General features: G+C 41.8%; 1 protein-coding gene across 1 annotated transcript in view; it reads right to left on the bottom strand.

The window, feature by feature from the left end:
* The window catches only part of LOC140734217 (NALCN channel auxiliary factor 2-like), a 475332-nt gene extending 460914 nt beyond the window's left edge, over positions 1-14418 (bottom strand). Inside the window, exons 1-2 of the mRNA XM_073057897.1 lie at positions 14354-14418; positions 13123-13939 (exon numbers count right to left, since the gene is read on the bottom strand). Of these exons, the coding sequence (XP_072913998.1) occupies positions 13123-13764 (642 nt within the window). The 5' untranslated portion in view covers positions 13765-13939; positions 14354-14418. The remainder of the gene's footprint in view (positions 1-13122; positions 13940-14353) is intronic.
* Positions 14419-18213: the final 3795 nt, after the last annotated feature.

The following is an 18213-nucleotide window of genomic DNA, read 5'->3' as shown; positions in this document are numbered from 1 at the left end:
TCTCTATCACTCACCAACCACTGTTCCCCAGCACCATCCTTGAACCCCTCCGGTACCTAGCACTAATCTGCCTGTCATTAATCTACCTCTCCTCCATCTATTGGGCTCCTCTACCAGCTCCACCCTCCTCCACTTTATACTGGCCATTACCCTCTCCAGTCAGTCCTGATGCAGGTTTGCATCGACAATTCCTTTCCCTACCCCCACCAATGTTGCTTGACTCATTGTATTCCTCCAGCAGATTATCTCTTGTTCCAGGCACCTGCAGCCTTTTGTGTCTCCACAACCCTTTACACAGTAAAGCAGCAGTTAGCACAACACTATTATAGTTTCTGATCAGAGTTAAGAGTTCAGTTCCGATGTCACCTGAATTGAATTGAATTGACAGTGTTGAATTGACCTTATTACTTACATCTTTCACATACATCCGAAGTAAAACCTTTTTTGTTGCATCTCCGTCAAAATGTGCAACTGTAAGCAGTCTGAATGTCCCCTCCTTGGAATGCATGTGTTTTCTCCGAATAACCCAGCTTCCTGCCACAGTCCAAACTTGAACCGGCTGGCAGGTTAGTTGGTCATTGTGAGTTGTTAGTTTATAGTTAAAGCAGGGGTTGCTGGGCAGTGCAACTCAAAGGGTTGGAAAGGCCTGTCCTGTGCTGTATCTCTAAATAAGTAAATGAACGAATATTTTTTGACCTAGGTGCTGTAAACAAGGCCGGCAGAGAAGAACAGCAGGAAAATAATCGAAGTGAGTTCAGAGCACCACTGTTTCAAAACCTCAACAACAGTTCGACTATTGATTCACCGTGGGTGTGATCTAAAGCTTTTGGAACACCATTTCTGAGGGGCTCAAAGTCTAGACGGGATTAAAAAAATAGATCAGATAACAACTATGGGTGGCACAGAGCACAGAGGTTAGCATAATGCCAGCGACCTGGTATCTGGAAGGAACGTATCTGTTAACTCAGTGACCACATGGCTTTTTTCTGAGAGATCCACTTTCTTCCCTCATTCCAAAGACGTATGGGTTACCAGGCTAACTGGTCACATGGGTGTAATTGGAGCGCGTGGACTCGTTGTGCCATGAGGGCCTGTTACTGTGCGGTATCTGTAAATAATTAAAAAATAAAGTTCCCTCTGTTGGAGTGGATGTTGTGGTCTGCATAGACAAGGGGTGTGCAGCAGTCCAGTGCTAAATCCAACACAGCACCTGCCACCATGTTTTGAACAGAATTTGGTAATCGCCCAGCACAGTTGCTTTGGCTAACTCCTGTTACACACACATCTGGACACAGCTGAGAAGCAGCTTCCAATGAAGCCCACGGCAACAGCGAAGAACTGCGTGCCGGCAACAGAGGATGATCACAGTGCTGCAGGCAAGTCTGGGCAAATGAGAAGTGCAGTGTGAAAAGGGACTTACAGGCTCTTACATCCATGCAGTAATCTTTCCTCTGACTAATGCAGGTAGAAGGAACAAGACTGCACTTTCCATCTGGGAGTAGTCTCTCATCAAACAGCATGAACATCAATTTAACTGACTTCATGTAAGCACCTCTCCCTGTTTCCCAGCCACCGCCATCTTCTTTTTTGTTTTCTTTCCCCATTCTGGTGATCCTTCTCTGCCCCCATCCTCATCCAGTCCATCATCCTCCTCCTTTCCTTTATTCTCCTGTCAGTTCCCTTATTTTACAACCCTTTACATCTTTCATCTATCACTTCCCAGGTCCTCATAACATCCCCTCTCCCCCACCCACACAACTTCCCCCATAGCCGGTCTCACAAACAAGTGAAAATCTGCAGATGCTGGAAATCCGAGAAACACACACAAAATGTTGGAGGAACTCAGCAGGCCAGGCAGCAGCTATGGGAAAAAAGTACAGGTGATGTGAAGGGTTTCAGCACGAAACGTTGACTGTACTTTTTTCCACTATGCTGCCCGGCCTGCTGAGTTCCTCCAGCATTTTGTGTGTGTCTCTCACCTATCATATGCCAGTTTGTTCTTCTTCTATGCTCTCCTTATTTTGGCTTCTGCTGCTCTAACACAGACATTGGATCTTGCTCAAAAACATTATCTATATATTTCCATCCATAGATGCGATGTAACCCTGCTGAGTTCCTCCAGCATTTTATGTGTAATGCTGAGGAATGCTCAGCTACCAATCAAGGAGAGTGACAGTATCTCCAGGAAGCATTAACTGTTGTCCTCCCTCAGAAGAATCACTGCCCTGAAGGACCTTTGCCGTGCCATAATTACATTAGCTATTGTTTGTCAATTGTCCAGGTCAGGATGGTGCCACACATGCCCAGACCGTGTACTCTACAACTGCCCACTCTCACTGCAAGTGGTTCTCCTCCAGAACCATCTGCAGTCTCCTTCGCTTCTCGACAGTCGTCACATGAAAGACACTGCGGCTGTACTACATAGGGGTGCTGGGGGACTGTATGGGGAGTTTTTTTAAAAATTTGTGACAGCATTTTAGAGTTTGTTTTAATTCATTATTTCGTTTTGGAAAGTTTATTTTATAGTGCTCTTTATTCTTCCATTGGAGAGATGTGCGAGGTGCCCTCAAGCCCAAGACCAAGACAGCATGCGTGTGGACCTGTTCAGTGTGGTGGGAGAGATCACTCTGAAGAGAGTGCAGCACAAGAGGGATATGGTGGCAGGGAATTTGATTGTCGGGTAGGAAGGCTGACTGCTCTGAAGCCACAGACATGATTGCAGGTTGGTACATTGATCAGCAAGATTATAGAGGAGGAAGGGAGGTCCTAGCCTAAATAAATAAAGGCTAATTAGATAGATATGGGAATTGGATGAAAAATTTGGAGGTCAAAGTTTGTAATCTCTACGATTCCATTTGTACTATGTCCTGGTAAGTACAGAAATGGAAGCTTACCATGGCCGCTTCATGGCTGGAGAGATGGAGCAGAGGGTTTGGATTCTTACGGAACACAACCTTGGGAAGGTGAAAATCCCATAAGCCAAATAGGTTGCGTCTCAACAGGACCATGATCAATTGACTCATTGCAACTACACCCATAAAATGCTGGACGAACTCAGCACCCAAGGAGAAGAGCAACAGTTGCGGTTTCGTGCCATGACTCCTTGATTATTTGTTCCTCCAGTGGATGCTGCCCGGCCTGCTGAGATCCCCCAGCATTTTGTGTCTGTAACTATGGATTTCCAGTAGAATCTCATGTGCTTAGTCTCAGTGGAAAATGTGCTGGTGTCAATGGCTAAGAATTGTATGATCTTAGCAAGAGAATAGGAATCGGAGAGTAGTTTTTGTTGAGAGAGAGTCGGAGCTTGATAAATAGTCAGGGAGAAATTGTTGTACTTTGGAAGACATGGAAACAAAGGCTCAAAAAGGGAAACAAACAATTTTAACTTAAAGGACAAATGGAAGTTCAAGATTGTTGGTTATAGGGTTTTACACAAAGAGGTACAGTAGGTAACAGTGGTGTGGGTAACAGTTATTTACTCAAAATTTTTAGCTCTGCTAGAAAATGCGGCTTAGAAATATTAAAATATGGATTAAGTTAAGGAACCAACAATAGGGCAGTTGCATGTCCAGCTATGTGTATAAGACCATAAGGCATAGGAGCAGAATTAGGCTATTCAACCCATCGAACCTGCTCTGACATTCCATCATAGTTGATTTATTATCCCTCTCAACCCTATTCTCCTACGTTCTCCCCGTAACCTTCGACACCCTTACTAATCAAGAACCTAACACCTTCTTTAAATATACCCAATGACTTGGCTTCAACAGCTGTCTGTGGCAATGAATTCCATAGATTCACTAAAGAAATTTCTCCTCATAGAGATAAAAAAAGCACAGTACAGAAACAGGCCCTTCAGCCCATCTAGTTCATGCCGAACCATTTAAACTGCCTACTCCCATTGACCTGCACCTCATCTCTGTTTTAGATAGATAGATAGATAGATAGATAGATAGATAGATAGATAGATAGATAGATAGATAGATACTTTATTCATCCCCATGGGGAAATTCAACTTTTTTTTTCCAATGTCCCATACACTTGTTGTAGCAAAACTAATTACATACAATACTTAACTCAGTAAAAAATATGATATGCATCTAAATCACTATCTCAAAAAGCATTAATAATAGCTTTTAAAAAGTTCTTAAGTCCTGGCGGTTGAATTGTAAAGCCTAATGGCATTGGGGAGTATTGACCTCTTCATCCTGTCTGAGGAGCATTGCATCGATAGTAACCTGTCGCTGAAACTGCTTCTCTGTCTCTGGATGGTGCTATGTAGAGGATGTTCAGAGTTTTCCATAATTGACCGTAGCCTACTCAGCGCTCTTCGCTCAGCTACCGATGTTAAACTCTCCAGTACTTTGCCCACGACAGAGCCCGCCTTCCTTACCAGCTTATTAAGACGTGAGGCGTCCCTCTTCTTAATGCTTCCTCCCCAACATGCCACCACAAAGAAGAGGGCGCTCTCCACAACTGACCTATAGAACATCTTCAGCATCTCACTACAGACATTGAATGACGCCAACCTTCTAAGGAAGTACAGTCGACTCTGTGCTTTCCTGCACAAGGCATCTGTGTTGGCAGTCCAGTCTAGCTTCTCGTCTAACTGTACTCCCAGATACTTGTAGGTCTTAACCTGCTCCACACATTCTCCATTAATGATCACTGGCTCCATATGAGGCCTAGATCTCCTAAAGTCCACCACCATCTCCTTGGTCTTGGTGATATTGAGACGCAGGTAGTTTGAGTTGCACCATATCACAAAGTCCTGTATCAGTTTCCTATACTCCTCCTCCTGTCCATCTTCCTGTAAAGGAAGATCCCTCAATCCTGAGGTTGTAACCTCTGGTCCTAGATTCCCCTACTATAGGAAACATCCTCTCCACATCCACTCTATCCAGACCTTTCAATATTCAATAGTTTTCAATGAGATTTCCCCTAATTCTGAACTTCCTGTAGGCTATGACAAGTTCATAGAGAGATACAGAAGCAAATATATAGAAAAAGGTCCTGAGATATACCAAAAAAAAAAACAATAATTAGAAGCATGGCTAATCTAACTGGGACAGAAATGGTGAGAAAATGTATCATGGGGGTAGAGCTCTTAAGAAGCAATGAAAAGAATTCTTTGAATTAGTGCTTGACACATAGTGAAGGCACTGAAGGCTTTCAAAAAAGAAGCAATAAAATTGCACTTGGAAGGGCATCAGTAGAAGAGTATTGGGTGGTTTTCAGTTAGATTTAGCACAGTTGTAGAAGAACAGATCAGTTGGTAAAGAGTAAAAGTTCCAGTCTGGAGTCAGGAAACTTTGAGGCTGAATGTGACAAGCTGATCTAGAAACATCTTGTTGAAGGCAAACCAATCTCTGTGGGAGGCATTCAAAGAGGAGATAGCGAAGAGTTGTGAACAAATGTCACCAGTAAAAATGATGATGAGTTTTTCTGGTAAGGTGTACTTGGGAGGATAATTTTTTTTAAAAAATGAAGTTCATGTCAGATACTGAGATGCAGATCTGCAAAAACCGAGCAGATTATAAAATGTGCCAGAGTGAAATTCAATAGGGAATTAGGAAGCAAAGAGAATACACAAGAAAAGCCTGAAAAAATAAATCAAAGAATCAAGGTAAAGTGAATAGTAAAGAGACATGTTTATCATAAACCGAAAATAAAACCTGATTGTGGAGCAAAAAAAAAAGGGAATATTCTGCTTGAACAGTTTGCATCACTTGACAGATAAGGCAGGACAATACAAACATTGCAATTAGAGAGTAAGTCAATTACTAGAAAAAGAGAAATATCAATAAATTAATAGTATTTAATAGTAAATCGCCAGGTCCAGATAAAATATATTACAGGCTCTTAAAGGAAGGAATGTAGGACATAGCAATGGTGATTGACAAATACTTAGAAAACGTTTTGACGTAAAACAATAATTATTATCTAGAAAGGGCCAAGTTAACAATGAGAATTAGCATGATTTTGTTAAGTGGAGGATGTGTCTAACTGACTTAAGTTTAAAATCATGAGGCGTTTAAAAGAAGGCCTGAAAATGGCAATGTATTTGATGTGGTCTATGGGCATTTCATCTGGCCATTTGGCAGGGTCCCAGATGGTGGTATACATAAAGTAAAACCCATGGAATTCACATGAAGTGGCATGTAAATTTAGAATTAATTCAATTACAAATGGTAAAGAGTAATATTTCAAGGGTGTTTCCGAAATGAGAGTCAGATTTTGCAGGATAATCAGACTTATAGCTGAATTATCATCTGTTCATTGTATGGTGAAAGGATTCAGAAATAATTGCATGAAATGTGATAAGAAAGCTTGGAGATACAATAAAAAATGTACATGGTGGTTGATAGTAAAAAGGATGCAGGCATTTGCTAGCTGTCCACAGAATGGTCAAGTAGGAGAAAAGTGGCAGAAAGCACTCAGCATAGAAAATGAAAAGTAATGCTTCTGGGGAGGGAAACAAGAAATAGACAATAAATAGTAGGATTTTTCAAACAATTAAAAAAAAATAGTGCGTCCTTGGAGGTAGCAGGGCAAGTTAGTCAAAGATGGATAAGATCATAAGAATAGGAACCGAATTATGACATTTGGCCCATCGAGTCTTCTCTGCCATTCCATCATGGCTGATTTATTATCCCTTTCAACCCCATTCTACCTTCCTTTTCTACATAATCTTTGACACCCATACTAAACGAGAACTTATCAAACTCCACTTTAATTATATCCAATGACGGCCTCCACAGCCAACTGTGGCAATTCATTCTACAGATTCACCATCCTCTGGCTAAAGAAACTGTTCCTCATCTTTGATCTTGTATTCTGAGACTGTGCCCTTTGGTCCTAGACTCCCCCACTATAGGAAACATAAGAATGCAAGGGTAGGTACCAAGACAATAGATGTTTGCCTAATATAGGGAGGTTCAGAATATAAAAACATAGTGGTTAGACTAGAACTATGCAAATAATGAGCTGACCACAGTTAGAGGATTGCTTATAGTTCAGATTATTAAAAATGTGATTGCACCAAGGACACTATAGAATAGATTTACAGTGATGTTATAGATGTATTGGTTGGGCTATTTGCTTACTCAAAAAGATTATCTTGGAGAGTTATTTTTTTCAGAGCAAAGTGCATAAGGGAAGGTTTATATAAAATTATGAGAGGACTAAATACAGTGGAAGTAAAATGTACTTCTCATAATAACTAATAGCATACACTCAAGGTTGTCGAAGGATGAGGGGAGAATTGAAGAAAAATGGACTTTCAAGAACTGTGACCCTACTGCCATGAGACCAAAAGATAAAGAATGAAATTACTTGGAGCAACTTCTTTTTAGAAAACATGAACAGAACGAGCCAAATGGAATCCTTCTGTGCTATAAATACCTTTGAATTTCCGATGATGAAATGTTCTTTGGACATAGAGAATGAAAGGACAGTAAGTGTGCAATATTTTACTTGGATGTGTTCTTCATGGACAATCCTGACAGAAAGCATTCCTCTTGTCGACCCTCATAGTCCTTTTCTCCTCCTCCTTCTCTCCTGCAGCTGCTAATTGACAGGGTTCTGCCCTCTTCATGTGAGTAATAGATCGTGGAGCAGACTAACATGAATTGAAAGGCTCCTTCAGAACAGAGCAGGCAGCAGAAACGTCTCTCAGCAAGTCAGGAAAAGAGGCATTCTTCAGCTGCTCATAGGTACAGAAGGCATGCTTCCCACAAACACAGCTCCTGTACCTAATAAAGTTTCCACTGAGTGTATGTTTGTGGTCTTCGACAGCTGTAGCCCATCTCCTTGACCATTGTCCACAGATCTCTCTCATTAACAGGGCACTTTAACCCACAGAACTGCCGCTCACTGGATGTTTCTGCTTCATCACACCATGCTCTAGAAAATATTGTACGTGAAAATCCCAGATCAGCAGTTACTGAGGTACACAAACCATTCTGTCTAGCGCCAACAATCATTCCACAGTCAAAGTCACTTCGATTACATTTTCCTATATTAATCATAGAATAATACAGCACAAATCTAGGCCCCTTAGCCCAACAAGTCTACAGTGACCATGGTGCCCATCCAGCTAGCCCCAATTTCCCACATTCGACCCATACCCATCTAAGACCCGCCCTTCCATGCAGCTAGCTAAGTGAAGTTTGACCATTCTTAAATGTTATTACAACCCTGACCACAATTTAAAATGACTTAACGCTCATTCTGAAAGGAAAATGACAATCATTGTATCAATATAAGCACATTTTACAATATTGGATGAATTTAACGAAGCTCCATGGGATCATTTCATCACCTGTTCTCATCAGCTTAGGTCGTTCCATTTGTTCCTTGTTTTTGCACATCATGCATATTTGGCCAGGTATTAATCAGGAACAAACTTAAAGCAAGAGTTTGATGATCATGATCAGTGTTTTGCATCTGTATCAATGTAAATCATGGGATGGTAACACATTTGATTAATTAGGGACAAAATTTAATGACAATTTAAAGTGCTATGGGGCTATTAAAACAAAAATTTTAAGCCACCTTTATAGTTTCTTCCCCCGGCAGTTAGTCTGATCAATCACTTTAGTTAGCCCCCACCCCCTCTATCAATTACCTCAGTCACTTCACTGTATTGTTAACACTTTAAACCACTTTTTATAATGCTGTTTACATTGCAAATACATACTGGTATTTATGTATTTATGCACGTTTCATTCAATATCTGTACTTTAACCGGTAAGTTTATTTTATATCATTCTTTATTATTATAGTTGTTGCATGCTGCTGTTTTTTTTTGTTGTACATCATGCCAATACACCATAGCAAATTCCGAATACATGTACACGTATGGAGCAAATAAAGCTGATCCTTGGAGCGTGGTTTCTTTCCCATTCTGAAGTTTGGTCTAAACAACAACTGAACCTCTTGACCAGGTCGGCACGCTCTTATGCATTGAGTTGCTGCCACATGATTGGCTATTTAGATATTTGCATTAACAAGCAGGTGCACAGGTGTACCTAATAAAGTGGCCACTGAGTGTATGTGTAGGTTATCCACCTGAGCAACATTGGCACTGGATGCACCTTTTTCATTGTTTAGCTACCATTTGGTTTGCCAGTGACTCTTAGTGCAGTGTACTGCTGCAGAATAAAGACATCATGACTGCTGCCAGAGTGCTGGCCACAGACCCATATTATTCACTGTCCTCAGTCACATTCCAGCTTGACGCTGAAGGAAAGCAGTCCTTTATTGCTCCACTCTCTGCTAGGGCTGGCATTCTGTGCACCGAAAGCAATGTGTTTTGCGATCAGTGGCACCATGGGAAAAAATATCTGCAGACACGTGAATGATCCTTGCCAGTTGGTTTCTGGCAAGTACCGGTAGTAACAAAATGCATTCATTCTTCTTTAATGCAGGACATCACTGATCTTCCTTATCTAGTGGACACATAGTGTGGGATGTCGCAAATGTCTTCAAGACTACCCTGAACGGAGTCAGGTTATTAAAGATTCATTGCTCCTGACACCTGGACAGCCTCTGCCAATGCAGTCCCTGCCCTGCATTAATGCTGCAGTTGTGACTGCAGCAGGTAGCAGACTGAAGCATAGATACCTCAGATACCGTTCTTTGCTGATGTTCAGGTAGGAGAAAATATTTCCAGACCTTCATGCTGCATGCAGCCTGAGATTTCTCCTTCATACCCTCCTCTTTTTCTTTAAGAACTCTGTTCTAGTCCCAATGGCCCCCACTAAATTATGTAGAATGATTAACCAGAGAGACGACACAAAAACAGCTAATTGGTCCAGCCAGCCCATGCATGCTCTAGTTGAGTCTCCTTCCATCTTTCATTTGGTAAGTTCATCAGTCCAACATTTAAGATCCTTATCTCTCATATATTTGTCCAACTTCACTTTAAGTGTATCTACAATCAGCAGCTGCTTTATTAGGCACAGGAATGGAATCCAGTGAAGGCTTCTGCTGCTGCTGTGAATCCACTTCAAGATTTGAAGTTTTCTACATTCAGAGATGCTCTCCTGCACTATTGTAACACATGTTATTTGAGTTACTGTCACCTTCCTGTCAGCTTGAACTAGTCTGACCATTCTCCTCTGACCTCTCTAATTAGCAAGACATTTTTGCCCACAGAATAGCCTCTCGTATATTCTTTTTTGTTATTTTTTACATCATTCTCTGTAAACTCTAGAAACTGATGTTCATGAAAATGCCAGGAGATCTGAAGTTTCAGAGATAATCAAACCACCCCATCTGGCCCCACCAATGATTCCACAGTCAAAGTCAGCTAGTTCACATTTCGTCCCCATTCTGATGTTTGGTCTGAACAACAACTGAACCTCTTGACCATGTCAGCATGCTTTTATGCATTGAGTTGCTGCCACATGATTGGCTGATTAGATATTTGCATTAATGAGCAGGTGTAGAAGTGTAACTAATAAAGTGAATAAAGTGGCCACTGAGTGTATATGTATGTATATTTATATAAACTTCAGATTTCTTCTTAATTCCTTATTAAGTATCTTTGTGAACCATCTTATATTGACATTCAGTTATGCCCTCTCCCCAAGTGGAATCATTGTCTCCACACTCTCTCTTATTAAAACCTCTCACCATGCCAAATCCCTCCAGAACACCACCTTTCAGCCACCTTCTCTCTATGAATAGAGATACAGACTGTTCATCCTTACCGGATGTGTATCCCCTAGTATTGCCAGCCATGCTGCACTTCAAGGGGAATCCCCACAAGCATGCCTACCTGGAATCAAATGTTCTGTGCAGAAGAACTAAGTTCAGCTGAAAGCTTTTCAGCACCTGGCACACAACCCCCTGTTGATTTCTGCAACTTCAATCAACTCAGGATTGCTCCAAACACATATGGAATCAAAAGGGCAGCCAAACGATTTGAGCTGGTAACAAACAAGCAAGTCATTGCTGAAGCTCTAAAAAAAGTACTGGTTGACTTGGTGCGGAGGTATTTTAGTGAGAGGGGAGTGGATGGGAAAATAGGATCGAAAAGACTGTACTATACAGGAGCAGAATTGGGCCATTCAGTCTGCATAGAACATAGAACATTACAGCACAATGCAGACCCTTCGGTCCACAAAGTTAATTTACTTCAAGATCAATCTAACCCTTCCCTCCAATATAGCCCTCCATGTTTCTATCATTCATGTGCCTGTCTAAAAGTTTTATAAATGGCCTTAATGTATCTGCCTCTACCCCCACACCTGGCAGGGCATTCTACACACCCACCACTTTCTGTGTAAAGAACTTACCTTTGAGATCACCCGTGATTGGCCATTTGATCATGGCAGCTGTACTTTCCATCTCACTCCAATTATCCTGCCTTCTCCCCATACTAATCAAGAAACTATTAACCTTGCTTTAAATATACCCAGTGACTTGACAGCCATCTGTGGCAATGAATTCCAGATTCATCTCCTTCTAGTTAAAGAAATCCCTTCTCATCTCTGTGCTAAATGTATGTCCTTATATTCTGGAGTTATGTCTTCTCATCTTAGACTCTCCCACTATTGGAAACCTCCGTTCTACATCCACACTTTCTAGCCTTTCAGTATTTGGTAGGTTTCAATAAGATCTCTCCTCATTCTTGTAATCTCCAGCATGTACAAGATCTGAGCCATCAAATGCCTCTTGTAAACCTCATCAAGATCCTCATCAATTCCAGAACATTCCTCCTTAGGTATGGCATTCAAAGCTGCTCATAAAGTGAGCCCGGCCATGCAAGTTTACCGGAAGGCATTAACCACAGCATTGAACTCCAAAGTGACAAAGGTGGTGAAGAATCGACATTGGAGACTGCTTAGCAGCATCATGATCTATCTTTTCTTCATAGTTTTGTCAGGTGTTCAGTATTGACTCACTAAAAGGATGCTACAGACCTCTCGTGCGCTTGTACTGTACAGAAAATGGGTACTGCCATGCAAAGTGAATATGCAGCAACCAGCTGAAAGAACCTTTACTATTCTTTCTGCCACATGTTCCCCTGTTCAAGTTCTGCAAAGTCATTCATATCCTGAAAGTCTAGTAGCAGCAATTTTCCAGTGCAGGTGATTATGACCACTTAGCATAGTCTGTGACAAAACTAGTTTTAGATAAAACAGACCATCTGAGATGGGTGTTAATTAATGAAAAAAGAACAAGAAAAATATAACTGATATCTTGAGTTTGCATTTTCCCAGTAATTTCAGCTTTTAAAGAAATTATCTCCTCCATCTCAAAGGAGAAACCAATACATTTTCTTCAGCTGTGTTCTAGAACCCGTCTCTGTAACATCTGCACGCAGCACACTTCATATTTCTCACAGCTAACATCACAAATCAGAACAAGCAGTACTTAAAAAGAAAGTTTCATAGCAACCTGTTCAGAACCAGCTCACAATCTATTCAAGTTTTGATGTTCAGCGTTCATTGTTTTAATTGCTGCTTTTCAATCTGAGTCCTATTTGTGATGCTGGCAACCCAATAACTTGCCAACACTCTTCTCACCATTCACTTTTTCTAAGCATAATACCCTATGCCAACATGTTGACAGCAACACAAACATTAGTGTTATACATTTGATAGGTTGCTCATGTGAAGGAGATTAACTTCATAAAAGTTAAATCAAAATAAACCTTTAGTAAAGATTGCTTGTTACCTATTCTTACTTTCATCTTTTTCCATCTCTGTAACCATATTATAGGCACTTCTGTCCAGAATTTGATTTCACATCTTATTTTTCCTACACACAGACATACTCAAACCCTGAGAGTCAACATTAAATAACACCTGTCACACACTGTCCTTTGCCCTCTTTCCCAGGATCTCATTCCAATGGAAATCTTTATCTTTCTCCCCAGGTATAATCCCTCCCCCTTCTCCCCTGTAAAATCCAAACTGGCTGCTACCTGCCGGTGACAGTTTCTGACTTTCCACTGTAAGGTGCTTTAGTTCTATTCTAAGATTTAGAAGCAAATCACCACAGTGGACAAAAAGACGTACCTTACTGCCCCAAAGATCTTACCATTTTGCCTTAAAAGGCTAAATGTTAAGTGAAGAAATGAACAACAGTTTAATATTTTAACCTTACCATACAGTCGCTTGGACAAGATCTGACCGAGTAGCCCGATTCCATGTACTTGTGTAGCAGTAACTCGAATTCCTCATATTTTTCCTGAGCATGTTGGTCCTCCATCTGATAAGCCCTGATACACTCGCTGCAGACAGACAGGGCCTCTCCATCATCTCTAATCCGCATATCCAAACTGCAGTTTAACCCGTTCGGGTTGACATATTCTCGCAAAAGATCAGCAACGGTGTAAGAGTGGCAAAAAGAGAGCCTAAAATGACTGAAATAAGACCAGAGGCAAGCGCGTTCCAAACCCTTGGGAAATCGACAGACTGATTCCAAGTCTTCGACAGGTCCAGTCAAATTGGTTAGCGAGGGATCACAGTGACCGCTCCCCTGTCTCTGATCCCCCGCGTGTGATGTGGCCAGGTTACGACTCCCCGAGGGGTCACTCCAGATCCTCCCCGCCGTTTCCCCGCTCCTCAATCTCGCACCAGCACAAGTGCAAAAATAATCAGACAAGACCAGGGCGAAAATAAGCCGAGACGCTAAAGACATTGGCCATCTCTCTGCCCTCTGTGTATCGACGCAGGGTTTCTCGTTCGCTGTGGGTGCAAAACAGATTTTCAAGACGGCATTACACATCCAAGCACCCCTGATCATATTTTGGAGGGGGGAAAAAGGTGGGGAAATAGGGTGGCTTTCCAATTTCTCCTAATTCCCAATGTCACTTTTGCAGTATGGCTGTGTGGTGAGTTGCAAAAGAGGGGCGCAAATTGCCCCTCATCTCCTGGTCAAAAATAATCCATTGCATTTTGTTGGAGAATGCATCCTCCATCTGGACAAAAACAAAAAGGGAGATGTTTTTGGTAATTAATTAAATAAATAAATCCTCCTTCTCCCCTCTCCCTCTCTCTCTCTCTCTCTCTCTCTCTCTCTCTCTCCACTCCCACTATGGATAGACTCCCTTTTCTCCACCCCTCCCTTTCCCCAAATTGCAGGCTACCTGATAGATTTCAAAAAATGTCCAACGCGCACCCACTATTAGTGCGAGGAACACGATCCTTTAGGAATACACCGCGATCATCGTTTTTTCTCCTCTCTGCCTGCCTCCGCCGGTGTCCTTGTCCTGATCCTGGGGTATCATCCTCGTGCTTTGACCCCTGTTGCTTTCTCCCTCACTCGCCCTCTACTCTCTCTCTCTCTTTCCCTCCCCTCTGCCATCACTAAGCCCCCCCCCCAACCTTCCAACCTCAAATTGTCGCCATCTTCAACGCGATGAGTACACCTTGAGATGTTTGGGTAGGTCCCGGCGCCTGCGCTCTGCTCGGACTCGGGGAAATTGACAGAGCCATTCAGAGAGAGCTAAACTGACTGAGCCATTCACTCGCAGTCATCTCTCTCTCTCTCTCTCTCTCTCTCTCTCTCTCTCTCTCTCTCTCTCTCTCTCTCTCTCTCTCGCTCGCTCTCTCGCTCTCTCTCTCTCTCTCTCTCTCTCTCTCTCTCTCTCTCTCTCTCTCTCCCTATCTTTATCTCTCTCTCTCTCTCACACACACACATACACCAGACAGACACTCACATCATCTCTCTCTCTCGTCCTCTCTCTCTCTCTCGCATTTTCAAGATCCACGTTTTATTTTAAAGTAAGGCTTAGCTCGGCAACAGTTGAGGACGGTGGGGAAGTGGTGGCGGGGGGTACGAGAGGGGGTGGACGATGGAAGGAGGAGTGATGACAGAGAGAGAGATTTGTGTGAGCTTTCAGCACACGTCCGAGTAATTCTCCGCTTTATTCGTATACATGAGAATTATTCTTCCACACACATGTGATAGATATGCGGGCAACATTAACTATGAGCAAGCGATTGGTCCAACGGAGCACCCATCAGGAGCCCTTAAAATGGGCTAAAGGTCGACCGATAGATTGAATACAGGTATAAGGCTACATATAATTGAGCTATGAATGCATATATAATATGGCAAAGGATCTGGTACACAGGAAGGTCCATATCTATGTGTTTTCTCGATCATTCACTGAAATCTCATTCAATGTGAAGTGGTTCTGAATGAAACTAATCATGCGCTGGGATTTATTTAAAGAGCGTTTTACAATATGTCAAAACAAGTTGTCTATGGATTTTTGGTGGATTTACATTTGCAATACAGAGCACAATTCTGGGTATTCTATTTTTAAAAGAAAAGTGAGGTGTGACCTCGAGTTTATTGTCACCTCCCAAAAAAAAAAAATCCTCACTCACAACTACATATCTAAATCTGTCCAGTTGGATTTCACACCCAGCATTGCACTGAAGTCACAAGTGAAATCCTCTGGGACTGTCACTGTTGCACATTTTCCTTTTTCATCTTTACTTTCTCATAGTCTTTGACACAATTGATCGCACCATGTTCTTCCAGTGTCTCATCTGCATCATCCACCTTACAGCTGCCCTGCTGTATTCTTACACCATCCAATGGGAGCTAAGCAAAGACAGAAAAGGTTGTTTGTTCTGCACCTTCGGATTCCACAGGGATTGGTCACTAGCTTCTTCATCATCTCCATATTATCCCTTGGCGGCTGCATCTGAAGGTGTTAGACATGTTTTATCCTATTCCAAGATCAATTTAACCCTTCCCTCCCACATACCCTTCCATTTTCTTTCATCCATGTGCTTATCTAAGAGCCTCTTAAATGTCCCAGAAGTATGTCTTTACCAACACCCCTATGTCTCTAGTCATCTAATATACCTCTATCAAGTCACCTCTCCACTGCTCCAAAGAAGAAAGCTCCAGCTCACTCAACTTTTCCTCGTGAAACATGTTCTCTAATCCAGGCAGCATCCTGGTAAATCTCCTCTGCACTCTCTCTAAAACTTCCACCTTCTTCCTATAAACTACTGTTTTATAGAGCTGCAACATTGTCTCATGGCTTTTGATCTCAATCCCCTTATTAATGGAACACAGAACATGTGCCTTAACCATCCTATCAATTTGCGTGGCAAATTTGAGGGATCTAAGGACATGGAGCCCAAGATCCCTCTGTTTCTCCACACTGCTAAGAATCCTGCTAGTTACCTTGTACCCTTCCTTCAGGTTTGACATTCCAAAGTGTATCTCTTCACACTTCTCCAGACTAAAGTCCATCTGCCAGTTCTTAGCCCAGCTTTGCATCCTATCAATGTCTCATTGTACCCTATGATAACCTTTTACATTATCCACAACACCTTCAACCTTTATGTCATCTACACACTTAATTACTCACTCATCCACATCCTCATCTAAGTCATTTCTAAAAATCACGAAGAGCAGGAGCCCAGAACAGATTATTGTAGAACACCACTTATTGCAGACCTTCAGGTAGAACAAGCTCCATCTACTACCACTCCCTGCCTTCTGTGGGCAAGCCATACAACAATCCATATACACCACATCCACTGCTCTACGTTCATCAATTTGTTTGGTCGCTTCCTTGATGAAGTCAATCAGGATCTTGTGACAAGCCCTGTTCCTCACAAAGCAATGCGAACTATCCCACAGTGGACTGCACTTCTCTAAATATCCGTAAATCCGTCTCTAAGAATCCTCTTCAATAGTTTGCCCTCCACATAAGATTCACTGATTTATAATTCCCACAATTATCCCTATTACTTTTCTTGAACAAAAGAATAACATCCTCCAAACATCTGGTATTACTCCTGTGGCCAGTGAGGATGCAAAGATCATGGAAGAAGGCTTAGCATTTTTCTCCCTTGTTTCACGTAATAATAACCTGCTATATATTCTGTTCAGACTCAGGAACTTAGCTATCCTAAGGTTATATGCAGAAGCATGCCAGAAAAGGGCAAGTAACATTTTGATTATCCCACCCACTCTGCTCATGGACTGTTTGTCCCACTCCCATCGGGGAGGAGGCTATGTAACATCCACGCCAGGAGCACCAGACTCATAAACAGTTACTTTCCTCAAGCAATAAGGACGATCATCACCTCCACCTATTAACCCACTCTTCCACGCTCTCAAGCATCATTTTATCGTTTCCTGTCAGTCACCGAATGTACAGACACTCCTGCGCCTTGCATCACCTTATGGACATCAAATAATCTATATATATAAGCTATCTATGTATTTACATAAATTTATTGTGTTCTTTATTTTATTGTGTCTTTATTTGTGCTGCATTGATCTGGAGTTAACAATTATTTTGTTCTTTTTTACACTAGTGTACTGGAAATGACTTTAAATAATATTGAATTCAAAAGTTCCAGCACATTAGCCCGCTCTTTGTTGATCTCACTTTCATCAACGTCCTTCTCATCAGTGAATACTAAAGCAAAGTATTCATGAAGGACCTTACCTATCTCTTCCTACTCCAGGGCACGCTTTGAAGTTTTCCTTAATCTTACTCACCAACGTTCTCCAAAATCCCTTTGCAAGTACCTTCCAGACAACCTTATATGATCAAGAGGCCTAACTGCTTCTTAAACCTTAAATATGCTCCCTTCTTCCTTTTGATCAGATGCTGTCTTCTCTTGAAATACCATGGTACCTTCATCCTACCATCCTTTCCCTGCCTCAGTGGGACAAACCTATCCAGAACTCCCAGAAAGTGCTCCCAAGAAAACCTCCATGTTTCCTTGAAAATATCTGTTCCCAATTTACACCCCCAAGTTCCTGCCTAATAACATGATAATTCAACCTGCCCAATTAAGTACATTCCTATACCATCTACTCCTATCCTTACCCATGGCTATGTCAAAGGTTAGGGTGTTGTGTCACTGTCTCTGAAATGTTCAGAAGATGATCTCTCCTTATGAAGAATCCTTGCTTCTGTGGCACCAGAATAGGTGGCCACACGCATGGGCTAGCTGCACCTGTTTGCTTTGATGTACACACATGACAAATAAACTTGAATCTTGAATCCTGAAAAATGAAAAAAGAAAATGTTTTATTTTAGAAGCCCTGTGGTAGGAAAGCCCTAATACACAAACTATCAATACAATTGTCCTCAGACCTAGTTACATCACAAGTATCAAATATGTAAGATTTTGGGAGAGGCTACTTTCCACATGCTGTATCACAAGGGAATATAATCATTTCTCATTGGTTCCAGAATAGGCT

The sequence above is a fragment of the Hemitrygon akajei genome, chromosome 10, assembly GCF_048418815.1.
Source record: "Hemitrygon akajei chromosome 10, sHemAka1.3, whole genome shotgun sequence".
NCBI lineage: Eukaryota > Metazoa > Chordata > Chondrichthyes > Myliobatiformes > Dasyatidae > Hemitrygon > Hemitrygon akajei.
Note: the sequence above shows the minus strand (reverse complement) of the source record. Positions and strands in the feature narration are given on the sequence as shown.